At 54.6% G+C, this 19,195-nt stretch overlaps 2 protein-coding genes across 4 annotated transcripts; one reads left to right on the forward strand and one right to left on the reverse strand.

Moving 5' to 3' along the window:
• Positions 1 to 1,680: 1,680 nt before the first annotated feature.
• TMEM109 (transmembrane protein 109) lies at positions 1,681 to 10,704 on the reverse strand. Of its 2 annotated transcripts, none has more exons than XM_045015242.1 (4): positions 10,482 to 10,704; positions 9,379 to 9,647; positions 4,671 to 4,773; positions 1,681 to 3,730 (listed from the first exon to the last, which is right to left on the reverse strand). In XM_045015242.1, the coding sequence occupies exons 2-4, from the start codon at positions 9,613 to 9,615 to the stop codon at positions 3,342 to 3,344; spliced, it is 729 nt and encodes a 242-aa protein (XP_044871177.1). In that variant the 5' UTR covers positions 9,616 to 9,647; positions 10,482 to 10,704; the 3' UTR covers positions 1,681 to 3,341. The 2 variants fall into 2 exon arrangements, with proteins under 2 accessions (XP_044871177.1, XP_044871176.1); XM_045015241.1 differs by lacking the exon at positions 10,482 to 10,704 and adding an exon at positions 9,829 to 10,341.
• A 186-nt stretch (positions 10,705 to 10,890) lies between these two features.
• Positions 10,891 to 18,752, forward strand: PRPF19 (pre-mRNA processing factor 19). Of its 2 annotated transcripts, none has more exons than XM_045015239.1 (16): positions 10,891 to 11,152; positions 11,930 to 12,079; positions 13,039 to 13,115; positions 13,334 to 13,475; positions 13,722 to 13,795; positions 13,887 to 13,949; positions 14,162 to 14,203; positions 14,482 to 14,556; positions 15,054 to 15,129; positions 15,387 to 15,496; positions 15,695 to 15,850; positions 15,989 to 16,058; positions 16,550 to 16,635; positions 17,395 to 17,565; positions 17,972 to 18,077; positions 18,288 to 18,750. In XM_045015239.1, exons 1-16 carry the CDS (start codon positions 11,134 to 11,136, stop codon positions 18,383 to 18,385), a joined length of 1,515 nt encoding a protein of 504 aa, XP_044871174.1. In that variant the 5' UTR covers positions 10,891 to 11,133; the 3' UTR covers positions 18,386 to 18,750. The 2 variants fall into 2 exon arrangements, with proteins under 2 accessions (XP_044871174.1, XP_044871175.1); XM_045015240.1 differs by lacking the exon at positions 10,891 to 11,152 and adding an exon at positions 11,192 to 11,565 and having other exon boundaries at positions 18,288 to 18,752.
• The last annotated feature ends 443 nt before the right edge of the window (positions 18,753 to 19,195 follow it).

A 19,195-nucleotide genomic window follows, 5' to 3' on the forward strand; every position in this document is an offset into this window, starting at 1 on the left:
CTGGGCAGACAGCGAGAGAGCCACAAAGACAGACAGAAGTGGGGACAGCTCAGCCCCCTGGTGACTGGTGCTTTGTACATAACCAGACAGCCGGGTCAGAGCGAGTGGATTCTTGAGTGTGCCATAAGCCTGTTGCCCTACGGCTCCCCCAGCCCAGCTGCACCAGGGCATGTCTCTCGCAGCCTGACAGAGCCCCTGGGCACCAGAGGAGTGCTGAGGGCCATGGAGAGCTCCCGCCCAGACTTGCTCTGACATGCCTCCCTCCACCGAGAGCAGCCAGCCAGCCAGCAGCAGGGAGCCGCAGCTGGTCGGCTCTGCCCTCAGACTCTGGGAGAGCGCGGGCTGCCATGGACCCTACTTCACCCGCACCCTGCCAGGGCAGAAATAAACCTGCCCAGGCACTGAAGGGTTAAACAGGCCAGAAAGCAACAGCTTGGAGCCTTCAGCCTGTATCATATAACAGCTGGATGATCATGGGGGAGACCCAGACAAGGGCATGGGGAGGAATTGGGAGCTTGATACAGGGATAGAGGGGATAAGCAAACAAGGGGCATGGGAGAGAGGTGGGATGAGGGCAATACTGAGCCCACACATAGCTGCTTTCAGATCAGGAGCAGCCTAGCCAGACGCAGCCGCCGGGACCCCACCCCTTTCTGCTCTGTGACTATACAGTGCCTAGCGTAATGGGGCCCTGGGCCATGAGTGGGGCTGCAAGAGTCCTGGAGTTTAAGGCCACAAAGGTCCATCAGGTCAGCTAGCCTGACCTCCTGCACACCACAGGCCACACCACCACCCAGCACCCACCCACTAAACCCAACCACCTGGCCAGTGTGTGCCAGAGGCAGACACCAGGAGAGAGCGAGGTGCGCCAATGCCCGAGACCCCTGGAGCAGCAGGGAATTGATTGAGAGGTACTGATCAACCTGCAGGGGCAAGGGGATGGGGCCCCACCCAGCTGCTGGGCTGTCCCAGTGCTCCATTCGCATCCAAAGAGAGGGAGAGCTCTGGGGCTCCATCCCCTTCTCGCTGCATCCCTGATGAATGATATCCCAGCTCCCCCCTGGCAAGTCCTGAACTCCCAGCCCCTGGAGGACCCCACGGGGCAACTGGCCCTTCTCCTACTGAGCGGGGTGAGGGATGGCAGCACAACTCCTCTCCCCTGTCCCGCTACACACCCCTGTTCAACCCTGGGGTTTCTGGGGGCTCCAGGTGGTGAGGAATGAGCACAGACAGCTTTGTGGACGTTAATCTCCCCCCGCCCCCCAAGACACCAGGGCTTGTTGCCTAAGACGCCAGACTGTAATATAAGAAGTGCTGGGAATCCCTATCCTGACAGCTGGGCACAGAGAGGAGAGGCAATGGCTTAGCCAGGGTGTTGGCAAGGACTCCCTCCCCCAAGGCTCGCAGCAGCTGTCCTTGCCTAGCAGCACCCTCACCATCCATCCCCCAGCAGCCAGGGCACCACTCTCTACTGCTCTATTTCCCCCAGCGCTCCTGCCCCACTCCCTGCTGGCAGAGGCTGGGACCATTGTTCACCCCACAGCCAGCGCTCCTGTGCTCTAGTCCTCCAGCTGGGAAAGACTGGGACTGGGGGGGATCTGTCATTCCCTGCAGCGCCACCTGCTGGGAAGGGCGGAAGAAAGAAACCCAAACTTGCCCATGGGCTGGACAGAGTGTGGTTAAATAGATTTTATTTGGAACCTGGTAACAAAATGGCCTGTTCATTTAAAATAGACAGAACTTTCAAAGCACAGATTGGCAACCTCCACCCAACAACACATGCCCAGTCCAAGCCCTGGCCCCACTGGCCTCCTCTCCAGCCCCTAGCTGTGAATCCCTACAGTTCAGAGATGCTCATCCTAGCTCTCATGGAGCTAGCACAGTAAAAACAGCAGCGTAGTTGGGGTAGCATGAACTGCGGAGAGTGATGGAAGGTGCTAGCTGTACCGAGTCTGCACCCACGGGATTCAGGAGTGTTTGTACTCGGCCAGGCTGTCTACACTACTGTTTTCAACATGCTCATGGGAAAGAGAGCTAGTGTAAGTATCTACGCGAGCTGGGAATCGCACCCCTTGCTCCAAGTGTAGACGTTCCCTAGGGGCAGCAGGAGGATGAACAGGAGTTGCTACGTACCCCTCCTTTCGGATCAATTGTGGCCCGCTCCGCCACGATCCGGGGGCAGATTAACACAAAGGCCACCTGCCATGCTTGAGGTGGCACCAAGAGACAACTCCCACCCCAGCTGTGACAAACGGAGGAAGAACTTCCCTGTGCCCGCTCCCATGTGCTGTGTGTCTTTGGCTTGGATGGTGTTGGGGGGGAGGTTCTTAAAAAGGACCTGTAAACATTTTCCCCATATACACTTATCCCAGTTTCCCCTCCCGCCCCGCAACAAACACCATCCACTTTTAGCTTAAGAAGGCACCATTGGCTTGGATGAAGGCACTTGGGGAAACCCTTCCCCTGTACACACCCTCCCTGATCAGAGATCCTCCAGGGGTACACTGCCCCCTCCTGAAATGGGATACAATGCCCCTGCCCCCAGTTTATCTATCCAGCATCTGACTTCTAGAAGCACTGACCAACCCTCAACTCCAGCTGAAGTCAATGGGAGCGACAAGAGCTCAGCACCTCTGTGCATCAAGCCCTTAGGACCCAGCCTTCTTAGCGAGACCAGTCCGGGGCTAGGTGAGGGGATGGGCGAAGGATGGGGTGACGGTGGGGAAAGGATCAGGCAGAGGTAGAGGGTGGAGGGAAAGGCCAGGAGCCCCGGCGCCAGCTGTAGGGCAGCATGGGAAGGGGACAAGAGGGAGACAGCAGGAAAAGAAGAAGGGGCGGAATTCAGCATCTTAGCACCTGAGACCAAACCCCCACTTGGTCCCAGACTTCACCAACATCAAAGCAGCCCTTTTAAGCCCCAGTGTGATGAGCCCCATGGCAGCAACTCTATGGGAGATGGCAGGGGTGGGGGCAGGCAGCTGAGGGAGCACCTCCCATCCTCTGCCCACGAGACCAGGGCAGGCTGGGGAAAATCACACCATCTCCCACGGGTTCATCCCTCCACTCCAGAGAGCTCCCTTTGGGCTTCGCTTGTCCCTGGGGTGGGTGTGGGGACAGCCTGCAAGTGCCATGGGGAATGGGGGTGGGGCCTGCGAGTCCCTGAGGCGGGTAGCATCTGTCAGTTTGTACAATGAGGAGGGGCCTGTGAGTGTGCAGAGAGGAGGAGCCTGAGAAGAGCCACAGGGTGGAGAGGCCCCCATGAGCATGTGCAGAGAACCAGGATAGTAGTGAATTGTGGTGTGAGAGTCCGTAGTGTGCTGGGAGGGGCCACCTCCCGCTCCTCACTCATCCTGCTCCAGGTTCCTGGGGGATATCCGCCTCTGCCGGCACCGCAGCTCCTCCACCTGCCACTCCAGGTTGCGCACCTTGGCCTCCAGTTGGCTCCCAGAGTGGCGCGCCCCGCTCAGCCTCCCCAGCAGGGCATACAGGGTGAGCAGGCACAGCAGCAGCAAGGCCTGCACCGAGGGGTTGGGCACCGCCGAGACGATCAGCAGGAAGCAGCCCAGGAAGAACGCCACCTTCAGCCCCCACACGACGTGTCCCAGGATGGACAGCAACAGGCCCAGCAGCTGTGAGAGCAGCCAATAGCCCACCACAGCGGCCAGGCCCCACAGCAGCAGGGTCTGTACCTGGGCAGGGCCCAGCTTAAGGGGCTGCACCACGTGATCTCCTGGAAAGGGAAGGAGGAGGAAAGTGGTTAGCCACATGTGAGACGTGATGCTGTGCTGACCCCCTGTGGGACTGGGGTAACCCCCATGTGCAGGCAGGAGGATCCCCACTCTAGTGGGGCTGGGACAGGCTGCTCCTGGAGAGAAGGACATGATGGGAAAAGAGGTGATGGTTGCAGGAGTAACCCCTCCTGTCCTGGAAGGAGAAACCATGTTGTCTTCTAATCTCCCCACACAGGCTGGAGCATCCTGGGGTGAGGTACTAGGGGCTGCATGTGTGAAATAACCCTCCTGCACTGGAAGAAGAGATCCCCTTGAAAGACACAAACCTTCACCACCAGACTGAGAGGCCTCTCTTTCCTTGGGGGAAGGACCATTTTTAACCCATCAAGTGCTGGAAGGGAAGAAGCACCCCGTAGTGATACAGGCACCGAGTGTCAGGTTGGGACACACACCTCTTTGCTGTGGAGGGTGGGACTGGGTCCCTCATGCTCCAGTTAGAAACAGTGAAACGGATCCTCCTTGCCAGGTAGGTGAATGAGAAACACCCGCTCTCCTCCACGGCATGCAGGTGAGGAACGTGCCCTGATGGCTCAGAAAGGCAGTGTCAAACAGGGGATCAGACACTGAACCGGGACTCAGGAGAACTGGGTTTTATTCCCAGCTCTGTCACTGGCCTGCTGGGTAATCTTGGCCATCTTCCTCACACTCTTTGTGCCTCAGTTCCCCCTCCCACCCTTTGTCTATTTGGTCTGTTTAGACTGTAAACTCTTTGGGGCAGGGGTTCTCTCACACTGCGTGTCTGTGCAGCATTTGGCACAATGGAACCCTGCTCTCAGCAGGGCCTCTCTCTCCCTGTGGGTCTGGTCAGCGCCTGGCACAATGAGGACCTGATCTCAGCTGGGGTCTCTAGGTGACACTGGTAAATAACAAACAACTTACCATTCACTCCGAAGGCGCTTATGATCTGCCCTGCGATTCCGGACAGAGTGATCAGACCTGCCGAGATGCCAGAGGACACAATCCAGAACACGGCAGAGACGTTCTGCAGGGAAGAGAGAGTGAGAGCGCTTTTCTCAGTTGGCTTAGAGATACCCGAGAGAGTGACTAGGGAGGAAAATAAGGGGAGAGTCGGGGAGCACCCCACTCCTTCATGTCTGCTAAAGGCACTGGGCCAGAGCCTCCTCCCTGACTTGGGCCAAGCTCCAATTCACTGGCTGGGCAGGTGAATTCACATGAGAGTTCCACCAGGAGCTTGTGCCTGGCTGGGTGAGTACAGCCTTCCCTGCCAGTAAGGGGAGCAGCACCTGATGTGGGAGATTTGTCCAAGCTGCCTCCTACAGGAAGCCCTGTGCCCCTGCTGCACCCCCCTCTGCTCCGGGATGAAAGGGAGACCTTGCCAGGGCTAGCAGAGAAACTCCAGCAGGTCCCTCTCCCCAGCTGCAAAGCAAGGAAGGATGTGGTTAAAGTGCTGGCTTAGGACTTATTTTTGGCTCCACCATAGACCCCCTGTGTGACCTGCAAGTCACTGCATCTCCGCAGAGCTCTGCTGCCCAGCTGTAAGAGGGAGAGAACAAAGGCTATTCCTCCACACTGGCTTTGGGCCTGTCTGGAGACATTGCTGCCTTTCAGATCTACCACTCCCTTGCCTTCAAGATCATATAAATGTAGGGCTGGAAGGGACCTGGGGGATTCCCCTGGCACGGGGAGAGTCTCTGGAGAGCCTAAAGCGAGCTCTAACTACACTGGGAGCTGTTGGTGGACAGTGCTACGGTTTTCCTTGGGGAAGGGGTGGCATGGCCTGAGTGCCATTGTGCTCTGGCTATTTCTGACAGTGAGGGTAGCCTCTTGGGGCCTTGGGCACCCCCTGAAGCTGTTCTAACTTTACCAGCAGCTGAGACAGCCTCATCATAGGAAAACCACAAAGGTGGTGTGGAGTCTGTTTTCCCACCACCCCTTAGGCCTGGTGCCAAGCTGAGCTGGGCTGCAATCAGCGTGGATTGATTTAAACCAAGGTGATTTACATCAGTGATTTAGATCACCAAGTGGACAGCCTCCATTTTAAAACGATTTTAATTACTGGTTCCATTTATACTTCAGTTATTTTCTAAAGAAAAAAGTGTTCTCATTGGTTGATCTAATCTTAGAACATGCTAATTTACAACTAAATAGAGCCTTGACACTAGATTTGGTACATCTTTTTGCTCCCTAGTGATAAGACACATGGTAGTGGCTCCTAGAGTCAGAGGTCAGATCCTAATGCCCATCTTGACTAGATCAGTCTCTTCCATCTTTAAAAAAGAGAAGAAGGAAGATCCAGGGAACTACAGGCCAGTCAGTCTCACCTCAGTCCCTGGAAAAATCATGGAACAGGTCCTCAAGGAATCAATCCTGAACCACTTAAAGGAGGGGAAAGTGATCAGGAACAGTCAGCATGGATTCACCAAGGGCAAGTCAAGCCTGACTAACCTAATTGCCTTCTATGACGAGATAACCGGCTCTGTGGATGAGGGGAAAGCAGTGGATGTACTATTTCTGGACTTTAGCAAAGCTTTTGATACAGTCTCCCACAGTATTCTTGCCAGCAAGTTAAAGAAGTCTGGGCTGGATGAATGGACGGTAAGGTGGATAGAAAACTGGCTAGATGGTCGGGCTCAATGGGTAGTGATCAATGGTTCCATGTCTAGTTGGCAGCCGGTATCAAGTGGAGTGCCCCAAGGGTCGGTGCTGGGGCCGGTTTTCTTCAATATCTTCATTAACGATCTGGAGGATGGTGTGGACTGCACCCTTAGCAAGTTTGCAGATGACACTAAACTGGGAGGAGTGGTTGATACGCTGGAGGGTAGGGATAGGATACAGAGGGACCTAGACAAATTAGAGGATTGGGCCAAAAGAAATATGTTGTCCTTCAACAAGGACAAGTGCAGAGTCCTGCACTTAGGACGGAAGAATCCCATGCACTGCTACAGACTAGGGACCGAATGGCTGGGCAGCAGTTCTGCAGAAAAGGACCTAGGGGTTACGGTGGACGAAAAGCTGAATATGAGTCAACAGTGTGCCCTTGTTGCCAAGAAGGCTAATGGCATTTTGGGTTGTATAAGTAGGGGCATTTCCAGCAGATCGAGGGATGTGATCATTCCCCTCTACTCAGCACTGGTGAGGCCTCATTTGGAGTACTGTGTCCAGTTTTGGGCCCCACACTACAAGAAGGATGTGGATAAATTGGGGAGAGTCCAGCGGAGGGCAACAAAAATTATTAGGGGACTGGAGCACATGACTTATGAGGAGAGGCTGAGGGAACTGGGATTGTTTAGTCTCCAGAAGAGAAGAATGAGGGGGGATTTGATAGCTGCTTTCAACTACCTGAAAGGGGGTTCCAAAGAGGATGGATCTAGACTGTTCTCAGTGGTAGAAGATGACAGAACAAGGAGTAATGGTCTCAAGTTGCAGAGGGGGAGGTTTAGGTTGGATATTAGGAAAAACTTTTTCACTAGTAGGGTGGTGAAGAACTGGAATGGGTTACCTAGGGAGGTGGTGGAATCTCCTTCCTTAGAGGTTTTTAAGGTCAGGCTTGACAAAGCCCTGGCTGGGATGATTTAGTTGGGTTTGGTCCTGCTTTGAGCAGGGGGTTGGACTAGATGACCTCCTGAGGTCCCTTCCAACCCTGAGATTCTATGATTCTATGATCCAGTAGCCCAGCCCCCGTGTCCCCCCTTAATACAGGACATGACCTGTTGTGCCATATATAGAAAGCATGACCTCAAAAGTGAGATGTTTTACCCCTTATTCTTTATCTTGTAAAGCAGACTTTAGCTCACAGTTTTTGATAGAGGCTCAGGGATTTGGCTTATTGATTTTTTTATTTAAATGTTCTAAGATATTACAATAAATGTAGGCCTGAACATATTTTGACTAAATTCAGGATTTCATTTTAAACAGGTTTATTTTTTTTTAAAAGAAACTGATTTAAATAATTTTTTAAAAATCCAATTTAAAAACCAAACAAAAATACCCACAAATTTTTATCCGTCCTGGCTGCAATCCAGCCCAGAGCAGAGACTCCACTCAGTTTCTGCATACAAGAGAACGCATACAAGAGGCACAAGTATTTAGGGAACGGATCCCAAACCTTCAGCTAATCGGGTGCCAACGCTGCTATTTTCAAAGCCGGCTGGCTGGTTCCCCTGGTTAGAGAGAGACAGCCAGTGTCCCCAACATATAAGTCAGCCTGGGTGCTGGAATCTCACTCACTTAATAAGCCTTAATATGCTCTGAAGTGCTGTTGAACCAGCCAGCTGGCTCCACCACCCCAGATGAAAAAAAAACAAAGGCTCCTTCTCTCTAACACACTTTTACAGCCCCCTTTACCATAGTATCTGAGCACTTCACAATCTTTAACATATTTAGCCTCATAGCACGGACAGGGAAGGGCTGTTGTCCCACTTTTACAGCTGGGAAGCTGAGACACCGAGAGGCTATGGCCACGGCTACACTTGCAAATTTGCAGCGCTGCAGCAGGGTGTGAAAACACACCCTCTCCAGCGCTGCAAATTGCGGCGCTGCAAAGCGCCAGTGTGGTCAAACCCCCAGCGCTGAGAGTGCGGCTCCCAGCGCTGTACGTTATTCCCCACAGGGAGGTGGAGTACGGACAGTGCTGGGAGAGCTCTCTCCCAGCGCTGGCGCTTTGACTACACGCAGCGCTTTGAAGTGCAAGTGTAGCCATAGCCTATCAGACTTGACCAGGAAAGCTGTTCCTGGGGCGGAGGAGGAAATTAAATCCAGGTCCCCCAGTCTCAGGCTAGTGCCCTAACCACGGGACCATCCTTCTGCTCTTACCATTTCTGTGCACTTAATGATCCTTAATAAACCAAGGCCTACATTGGGAGCCAACTGTCACTTGACAGATCAGGTAAGAGGTTGCAGGAGGCTTCCACCAGAAGAGCTAGGAATAGAACCTATGTCTCTAATGACAGTCCCAAGACTTCGGCACACCCTGCCTTCTGTCAGAGCAGATGGCTGAGTTAATAGAAACTTCTCTGGTCTGAAATCCCTGGGGGGACATACCAAGCTTCTGGAAATGGGTAAGCTGGGATTGCCAATAGCGGCTGCACTGGAAATGTATTGTACCAGACTTCCTAGCGTATCACAAAGTGCTTCAGGTGGCACATGACCAGGATTTATCACTGAATTTGGTTCACTGGTTGGCTCATTAGCTTCCCCAGCTCAGGCTGGGTATTGACAGGGGAATGTGATGTAAGCGCTGAGCCATCCCCCCTGTACCAGATATTTTGCCTAATGTAGATAATAAAATAATACTACCACCACCTCGTTCTTATCTATCACTTGTCACCAGTAGATCTCAAAATACTTTACAGTAGCTTTTGCTTCATTTTATACATGGGGAAGCTGATGCATGGGGGCCCCTTACCCAAGGTCACCTTGCCCAGCTGGGAATGGAACCCTGATCTGCTGAGTCCCAGTGGCTGCTCAATCCACTAGACTATGCTGCCTCCCTCCATAGGTCGCTTCTGACAGCTCTGGCAATGCTTATAAAGTTATTTCAACAGAACTGACAGAGGAGGTGAACCTTGATCCTAGCGAGCATGGAGCCCCCACCCTTTTCCTGACTCAGCTAGGATTCCTGCCTTACCTCTGTCACTAGCTGAAGTGTGTCCCGGCCAATCCACTCCTCCAGGGTCTCCCTCATGCCCTGAGCCAGCTGGGACAGGAAGTCAGCATGGACAGCCGCCTCTCTCCAGGCTTCCCCGCGATAGTGCTGAGTGCTGGCCACAGCTACATGAAGGAAAGCGACTGACATCAGGATAGCCACGGCTGGTCGGAGCGGGGCTTGGCGACAGCACCAGAGCTTAGGATCCCACCCAGTCATCTCTCCAGCTCTCCTCTCAGTCCCAGGAATCTCTGCCGAGAGAAAGGAGAGAAATGGCTAAAGGCACAGATCATAATGAGGTTATAGGATCCCTGCGATACTGCTGGCCCCAGGCCAGCACCGTAATGTCAGGAATGCCGAGTAGGCGAATAACATCCCAGCAACCCCAGGGCAATTGCAATCTTCCCTTTCAGTTGAGAATCAGCCACTTACCAGTCCTCACTTATACGCTTTGTGACCGCTCCCCAGCCCCCCACTCACTCCCCTGTGAGCTGCATAGCCCCATGGAAAAGGAAAATGAAGGGGTGACTCATGTCTCAGCCTGTGAGCTGTGATTATGCAGACTGACAGGGCACCAAGCCAGTCAGAGGGAGACATTCGACACCCAAGTCCCTCCCTCTGGACCCCAAGCATTCACAGCATGTGGTGGGAGTGAGGTCAAAGGTCAAGCCTGCACCCATCTTAGGCAGTGATCGCATCACACAGCCCCCGCTGAGCAAGTTCACAGTAGCTCAGTACTTGGCTGGGAGAGATTGAAAGAACAGCTGGGTGCTGCAGGCTGTCTGACTGGAAAGGAGGCTCTCTGGCTGCAATGGGGCCAGCAATGACTCGGCAGCCAGAGGTGCCATCTTTGGGAAGAATCATCTAAGGCAGATCTAGGACCACTCCTGACCCGCTGCCCAGGCCCCACGTAGCAGCATGTTGCAAAGCCCCAGCGTGGCACACAACAGAAGGAAAGCAGCGAGGGCAGCCCAGGCGCTGCTGGCAGGTGGCCAAGCTCCCCTGTGTCATTGTGAGCCCCCCGTGTCCCCTATTAAGTCAGCTGCCAGCCCAGAACAGGTGCCTTCCAGGAGCCAGCAACGCACGTGGGAAGCTGCGACACGGGGGCAAGTCGCCCGGCCCCAGCGGGAGCAACGAGCATCCTGGATGCTCCAGGCTTCGCACGTCACCGCCAGCTGCCAGGCCCGTGCAACCCCGGAAACGGCCCAGCAACGCGCCTGGGGCGGGGCGGGGCGGGGCGGGCTGGCGCCGCGCAGGGAGGGACGGGGCAGGGGGCTGCCCGGCTGTTGGCAGGAGCGCGGCTATAACGCTGCTGCTGGGTGTGAAATTCAAATCCGGCTCTAGGCCCGGGGCCGCTGGGAATTGTAGTCATGGGGGCGGGCCGGGGAGTGTCCGCCCAGTGCATTCTGGGAATTGCAGTCTCCAGAAGAGGTGCATGCCGGGAGCAGTCGTTCCAGCCAGGCAGTGCCCCCCCCTCCGGAAACGCCCGAGCGGTAGCCGGAAGTGCCCGATCTATGCGGCGTGCCGGCCCGGGGCATGCCGGGAAGAGCAAAGTTCCGTTTCCGGCGAGGGCGGGACTCCGGAGTCTCCCGCGCGCGCTGGGGCCCCGCGTGAGCGACTGGACGGGGAACGGGACCGGCCTCGGTTGGGACACGGAGAGGGGACTCCCAGCCCCTCCCCCGGAAGCAGAACCCGTGACCCGGAAGCAGAACCGGAACCCGTAGGGGAGACGTCGCTATGTCCCTCATATGCTCGAGTGAGTGACGGGCTGGGCGCTTGCGGGGGGGCGTCCCGAGCCGGCCCTGGGGAGCTGACACCCCCCAGCACGCGGGCCCTGGTGTCTCCCCAGCGCGAGGAGCCCAACGAGGAGACTCTAAAACCAGCCCCCCACGTGCCCGGCTCCTCTGCACAGCCAGTGACCCCGCCCCCTCCCCACGCAGGACCCCGAGTCTGCACCTGCATCCCCCCCTCTGCATGGCCGCAGCGCCCCATCGCTCCCCCGCCGGCGTCGTGTGGTTCCTGAGAAAGGAGCAGTGTCTGGGTTGAGAAGGCTCAAGGACAGACAAACAGATCCCTGCCCCCCGTGCTGAGGTGTTAGGGCAAGGAAGTTTCATAGCCAACACAGCGATGGGGCCGGCATCACCCGCCTTTGGCTGCCCGAGGGATCAGGTACCCATTTTGCAGCTGGGTGAATTGAAGGTGGCCTTCCAGAGTGAGATCCAGTGTGACTCCAACCCACAACCTCCAGGATTGTGGTGGAGCATCGTAACCCTTTGGCTACTGTGCCACTAAATAAATAAGGGTGGGGAGAATCAGTGGAGCTAAAATATCAGGAAAAACACTAGCATGCATAGAAAAAGAATAGGGTAAATGTGGAGATAATGCTACACATGTAGAGGCTGTAGGAAAGATTGGTCTGTGTCTTGTTACCTTTGTCTTGGGCTTCTCTGTCCTCTGGTAAGCATGGGGTATGGGTGGGGATTTAGGCTCTGTTTGTCCATTTGTCACCCCTGCAGTCTCTGTCTCTTTGCAGTCTCCAATGAGGTGCCAGAGCACCCCTGCGTGTCTCCTGTCTCAAACCACGTCTATGAGCGAAGACTGATTGAAAAGTACATCGCGGAGAATGGGACTGACCCAGTGAATAACCAGCCGCTGTCTGAAGAGCAACTGATCGACATCAAAGGTATCAAGCAGAGGGGAGCGGAGCTACAGGTGTGAACTGGTGGATTCTCACCAGCTCCAGGGAGTTGGGCAGACCATCATTACTACCCTGATGGCCTGAGCTCCCACAACTCACCAAGCAATTGCCTGGTGGACCAGGTTGGTCTGACCATCACAGAAAAGGTTGGGGAAGGAAGGACACCAAAAGAATGTAGGAACCCTTATAAAAGGGGTGAATCAGGATTCATTTTATCGTCACCTACACCCAAAATCTTTAGGATTTCTCCATAGTTCTCTTAGGCAAGTCCAAAGTTTCCTGGGGAGGCAGGCCCACTTTCACCAAACTCTGTACCTTTTTCCCAGGGAGTTTGGCTCTCCTCTGGCTCCTTTCTGGAGATGTTTTTTTTCTTGACATGCATTCAGCTTTTTTGAATGCTGCCTCTTCCTTCTCTCCCCTGTTGGAATGAGCTGGGTTTGGCTTGTATAGGCCCAGAGTTCTCCCACTCGCAACAGCCTCTAAGAGGACTGGTTAAATGGAGTCAGCTGCTTAGGGATTTCTGTTCCTCTCCCTCCCGTTGACAGTTCACACTATCAGAAGAGTTGCATCACTAGGGTTTGGGGGTCTCTACTGTACCTGATACTGGCCACCATCCTAGGTAGGCTACTGAGCTGGCTGGGTCACTAGCCTGATCTGCTGTGGTAGTAGGTCAGACACCAACTTAGATGCTGTGACCCAGTATGCTGACTGCAGAGATACTTTAACAACCTCATTTTCTAATGGGATTCTTCCACCAGCAGCTGATGTAGGCATACAGTAGAGGATGAAGTGAGGGTGCAAATGGATCTGGATAAAGGGGTGGATGAGCGGGTGTGTTTGAGGATGGGCTTTGGGGATGGAGAAAAAGTAGAGATGCAGGAGACAGGGAAAGGGATTAATCCTTGCTGCTGAGGCTAACACACCCCTGTGTGTCTCATTCACAGTTGCCCACCCAATCCGGCCCAAGCCACCCTCGGCCACCAGCATCCCGGCCATTCTGAAAGCCCTTCAGGATGAGTGGGTAAGTGCTGTCATGGGGACAGTGTTGGGTGTCATTGAAGTGGGCAGATGATGGGAGGGGTGCCGGGGCAGCAGAAAGAACAGGATTCTGCTCTGATTGGGTGGGAGGACCCACCCTTGTTGCTTGCTGAGGCTGGGTGGAGCCATCCACTCTGCTTACCTAGGTGGGCGGAGCATTGAGCCCTGGCTGGCTCCCTCACATTGTGAGTCCTTCCATAGGACGCCGTCATGCTGCACAGCTTCACACTCCGCCAGCAGCTGCAGACCACCCGCCAGGAGCTGTCGCACGCACTGTACCAGCATGATGCTGCCTGCCGCGTCATTGCTCGTCTCACCAAAGAGGTCACCGCTGCCAGAGAAGGTAAATCGGTGGGAGCAGGAGGTCTGACTGAGGACAAGGCTGCAGCACCATGGAGAGAGTCAGTCCAGGGAGGGATTCTGACTCTAATGCCCTGGGAGCAGTCAGGGGAGGAGCTTGTGCCTCTGGAGCAAGCAGGGGGCAGTACTGATGGGAAAAAGTAGCTGTAACAAAACCTCTGTGGCACTCCTGTGAGCCTGCAGTTGGCTCCCATTTTAACCCATTGAACTACTGTTTGTGTCTCCGCAGCGTTGGCGACTCTGAAACCCCAGGCTGGCCTCATAGTCCCCCAGGCTGTGCCGTCTTCCCAGCCCAACATCACGGTGAGTCCCTCCTGCACAGCTCTCTCCTTGTGTCTCCTGACTCTGCTCTCTCTTCTGCTGGACTCATGGTCCTCTTCTTTCCCCAATCCAGGGTGCTGGCGAGCCAATGGATCTGGGAGAGCTGGCAGGCATGACCCCCGAGATCATCCAGAAGGTAAAGAGTCATCTGTTCCAGATTCACCCTGTGCTCTGCTGCAGGAGCGAGACTCATTCCTGCTTCCCATGCAGTCGCTCCTTTTCCATCTCCCTTCCCCATCTGTTGTGCCCTGGTGCCTGCATGGCGCAGGCAGTCAGAGAGCTGCCCTCCTGTGCCAGCCTTCTGGCTGTTAGCATCACAATTCCTGAGTTCACTCTTCTGTTTTCCAGCTTCAAGACAAAGCCACGGTGCTGACCACGGAGCGTAAGAAGGTGAGAGCCTGCTCCCTGGATCCACTTCCTTCCCTAGGGTGGGGGGCAGGATCTGGGGGGGTCTGAGTTGGGAGGGGGCTCTCCATTGGAGCAGAGGTAAAGAAGCAGGGAGGTGAGCTCAGCGGTTTTGGAGCTCTCTATTGAGAGAATCTGTCCTGTGAGGAGGAGGAGGATCTCTCTGCTCCCTGGGTGGGGTTGGCCGGGTGGGGGAAAGGCAGGGGACTGGGTACTCTCCCAGGAGCATGGTCATTTCCCTTTGGGTGCTCTTCCTTCTGCAGAGAGGCAAGACAGTTCCAGAGGAGCTGGTGAAGCCAGAGGAGCTCAGCAAGTATCGACAGGTGGCCTCACATGTGGTGAGTTCTCTGATGCAGATGGTCAAAGGTTAACTTTTAGGGTCTCAAACCTTGCCCATGGCATCAAATGCCTTCCCCAGATGCAACTACAGAGGGCTGTGCTGCCTTTCAGAACCCAGGCACATTTTTGTCCCCACCCTGCTGTGGCAGCAGGGGGCACTGTGTTGCTAGGGGACAGTTGCTGCTTCTTCCTCTTGGTCCACTGAGGCTCTGGAGTCTCCTCTCAGCAGGTGGGCTGTTAGCCCTGGTGCATCTCTTGGCACCTGGACCCTGAGCTGTGTCCTGCTTGCTTCTCCCATCTGAGCCGAAGAGGTGCTGTCTCGCAAGCACTGGGAGGAGAGGGGCGAATATAGCAGGGTGCGGAGCAGATCTGGGTGGGAACAAAGAGCCTTGGTTATGGAGTCTGTACCCAGAGCTCTTTGCTAGGGTCCCTCCCTGCCTCGAGGGGTTCTTCGTGCTTGGCAGTGGTTCCGTCTGACCCCCTTTTTTTTGTACAGGGCTTGCATAGCGCTAGCATCCCAGGGATCCTCGCTCTGGACCTCTGTCCTTCCGACACCAACAAGATCCTCACTGGTAAGACAGCCTCCTCGGTGCCAGCTTCTTCCACCGGGCTGGTGGGGATTGTGGCCTCTGGAACCCGCTGCTGATGTTTGCCAGAGGGTGGGGATATGGGTCAAAAGTCTCCCTGTTTCCTGGGCACACTTCTTCCGGCTACGGGCTGATCGGGATGAGGTAGAGGGCAGTAAGGACCTTTGCTGGGGATTGTGGGATGTTGAGGGGAGACGGGTCTGCACAGCTCTGGGCCCCATCCCTCTCTATTTGTGTTCCAGGCGGGGCGGATAAAAATGTCATCGTCTTTGACAAGAGCTCGGAGCAGATCCTGGCGACTCTCAAAGGGCACGCCAAGAAGGTCACCAGCGTAGTGTTCCATCCGTCCCAGGTAAGGGCCAGGGCCAACTCCCCATCTCCTTTGGCCATGCCATGCTGAGGGAGGGATTCTGGGGCCACCTCTTGGGGGTCTCTAGGCCCATATCACAGTCTGGTCCCCTCCTACAATGTGCCTTGCTATTAACCTCTTCTTGCCCCTCCTAATGTTGGTGCTCTAACTCCTGTGCATGTTCTTTCCCCACACACCTAGGAGCTGGTGTTCTCTGCTTCTCCCGATGCCACTATCCGGATCTGGTCGGTCCCAAGCGCCACTTGTGTGCAGGTTGTCCGGGCCCATGAGAGCGCCGTGACAGGGCTGAGTTTGCATGCCACGGGCGACTATCTCCTGAGCTCCTCTGATGACCAGGTGAGACCCAGGTCGCCCCGATCCCTCCTTCCTCCCCATGTTGTTGGAGCTCACCTCGATCAGTGAGCTGGTGTGGGCAGGAGGCAGTGGAGGGCTGGCGGCTGTGGGATGCATTCACTCCTTGTTCCTCTCTTTCAGTACTGGGCTTTCTCTGATATCCAGACGGGCCGTGTGCTCACCAAGGTCACAGATGAGACCTCTGGCTGCGGTAAGGGTTGGATATCAGGGACCCCTGGCTCGCAGGGCCATTGTGCCCCATTTCATTTTAGCTGGATGATTTTCTAGAGCGTAAGATGAGGAGCTTGTTAAGGACATGTTTCAGAAATAGACTGTAGAACATGGTCACTGTTAACCTTCAATTACATGTTTTCACTCCCTGCATGTTAATCTAGTGTACAGTTTAAGTGGAGTCCAACATCAAATCAGATAAAGTTGCTTTCTGTAGCATTTTTACTAGATCCTTTTAAAGAAACTATTTTATATGTTAGAATAATGTTTTCTCCTAGATAATCTTTCCGTATTCTTGCTGGGGAAGAGGCTGCAGGAAGGGCTGTGTTCTGTGTCACACGAGTCCTTGAGAACCCTGTGATGGGGAAGGCTGGGAGAGGGCTTTGCTTTCTGCTGTGTCCTTTTGTTATCCAAGTGAGACTTCCCCCTGGCAGTCCCTGAATCTCTCTGTCTCTCTCTCTGTCTCTGCAGCTCTCACCTGTGCTCAGTTCCACCCTGATGGGCTCATTTTTGGGACGGGGACTATGGACTCTCAAATCAAGATCTGGGACTTGAAGGTAGGGCTGGCTGGCTGTGCCTGACTGCTGCGGAGCCTGGTGCTGGAGGATGTTGGCATGTTGGCAGCTCCAGCCTCATGGCTAGGAGCGCACTCAGAGCCAGGCCTGGTCCCTGTATACTTTCTAAAGCATGGGGCTGTCAGGCCAACTATGGCCTTCTCCCTGGCACACTAGGATCTCTGCTTTCATTAAAAGAAAGATGCCTCTAGCTCTTACTTTGTTACGACAATTCCCCACGTGACTGGTGTGCGAGTGATGCAGCAGTGGCTGAGTTTGCAGACAGCCTGAACCAGTGGGGGCAAAGTGCTCCATTCAGCTCAGTGACGTTAGCTCTGCAATGTAACAATGCTGTACATTAGCATTGACAGTGTTCAGTGCTGGTTGAAGCATACAGGAAAAGAGAGGTATGGTCTTACTATGGAGAGCTGGCCATGAGTAGGCGGAGCTTCGGTGGTGGGTGGAGCTTGGCTATCATGGATGTCTTCCACTCTGGCCCCTGTTGGATAGTGTGCACAGATGTCCTAGCTGGGTGCTTTCCCCAGGGAAAGAGTTGCTCTGTAGCCGGAGTCTGGTTGTGGGGGATGAGACTCTATCACAGCACAAAAGTCTGCGGAGAAGGCTCCTGTCCCCTGGACCAAGCTCTCTTCATGGGAAGGGAAGATCCAGCCTCCCTGCTGCACCCATCTTTTCCCAGCTGGCCCAGGCTCGACTCAGTGCCTGCCTTTCAGCAATGGGCGACTAACTGTCTGTCTGTTTCAGGAACGCACCAATGTGGCCAACTTCCCAGGGCACTCCGGTCCCATCACCAGCATCGCGTTCTCAGAGAACGGCTACTACCTGGCCACGGCCGCTGACGACTCCTCCGTCAAACTCTGGGATCTGCGCAAGCTCAAGAACTTCAAGACGCTGCAGCTGGACAATAACTTTGAGGTGTGTGACACCCTCCTGCTCTGTCAAGCCCTGTCCCTGCTCCCACAACCTCTCCCCGATATGAGCCAGCTGAGGGGTGTGACCTGGCAGCTTTTCCTCCATGTCCTTGTGCATCCTAGTTTGACTGGGCTTCTCCCTGCATCAGGGAGCCAGTGCCTGGTATGGGATGTGTGCACGTGTATTGGGGGTTCTCCCTCTCCCCAGGTGCCCAAGGTGGGTATATGGGGAGAGGTCCCCTCTGGGAGCCAGGTGTATGGTAGGAATAGGTGAGTGTGTGGGGGAGGGGGTTGCTTAGTATGTGTGTGTGTGGGGGTGAGTACCTGGCAGCCTGGTACAGGAGGGAGAGCAGCACCCTGGGTCTGACTCAGAGTTGTGCCTGGGGCTCAGATCTCTCTCTTATCTGTAGGTGAAGTCCCTCATATTTGACCAGAGCGGTACCTACTTGGCCTTGGGCGGCACGGACGTCCAGATCTACATCTGCAAGCAGTGGACGGAGATCCTCCACTTCACAGGTGAGATGCTCAGCCGGGAGAGTCATGTGCCTGTGCTGGGTTCATCAAGTGGATGAGCGAGCTGTGCCTTTCACTGTGTCCCTGAGATCCCATCCTCATGGAGTGTGCTGCATGAGGTGGTCCTGGGATGGAGGAGAAGGTCTAGTAGGATGAATTGCAAATTAACCATATGGTGTCTCTCCCCTAACCACCTCTCGTGTCTCCCCACAGAACACAGTGGCCTGACTACAGGTGTGGCCTTCGGCCACCATGCTAAATTCATCGCTTCCACGGGCATGGACAGGAGCCTGAAGTTCTACAGCCTGTAGCCTCTTTTCCTAGGATCTGGGGGGATGGGCTGTGTCCTTTACTGTAGTGTTGGGATTACTGGGGGGAGGTAACATGGGTGGGTGGGGTTATCATTGCTTTACTTTGAGGTATCAGGGGGAGGCCAGCCTAGCGCACCCCCTTCCCTGTGCTCAAAGGCTTTGTTTTTCCAGTTTTGTGTTTGTCTTTCCAGCTTAGATTCTGTTCTGTGATTGTAACAAACGAAATGGAACCAAACCCCTCCACTGACAGACAGCTGTGAATGAGAGGCTGGGTGGGGGAAAGAGTGGGGTGGCATAGGAATGGGAGAGAAGGGGGGGGATGGGGAATTGTGCGTTTTTTTTGTAAGCAGCTATCTACTTTCATTAAAAAAAATAAAGAATGTTGAACCCTCATGGGGTGTGGGAGTTGTGTGTACCTCCTACCTGATGAGCTGTGAGCATGCAGGGGAAAGAGCCCCTAGACCTTGGGCAAGGGGATCTAAGGATAAGAGATACTATCCACGTCATCTGAATCCCTTCTAAGTGCTCCCAGTGCTGTTTGAATAGTGATGACTGGAAGAGAGGTGGGAGCCTGCATAGGGTTACTATGCCCTGGCCCCATCTTGCTGCAGTTCTCAGCTGATGAGTAAAGTCTTGGTACCTGGATGAGCTGTGAAATTAGCAACCTCCTTTGAGTTTGTGGGATAGCACTGGACTTGCTGTAACTTCTTGTACAAACAGGCTCTTGCTGTTTCTCATGTACCCCTCAGCTAGTGATCTCCAAACACCTTTAAGAATATGAATCCTCCCCAGTCCTCTGCAAAATAGGTA

Source organism: Mauremys mutica, chromosome 4 (assembly GCF_020497125.1).
Source record: "Mauremys mutica isolate MM-2020 ecotype Southern chromosome 4, ASM2049712v1, whole genome shotgun sequence".
In the NCBI taxonomy this organism is placed as follows: Eukaryota; Metazoa; Chordata; order Testudines; family Geoemydidae; genus Mauremys; species Mauremys mutica.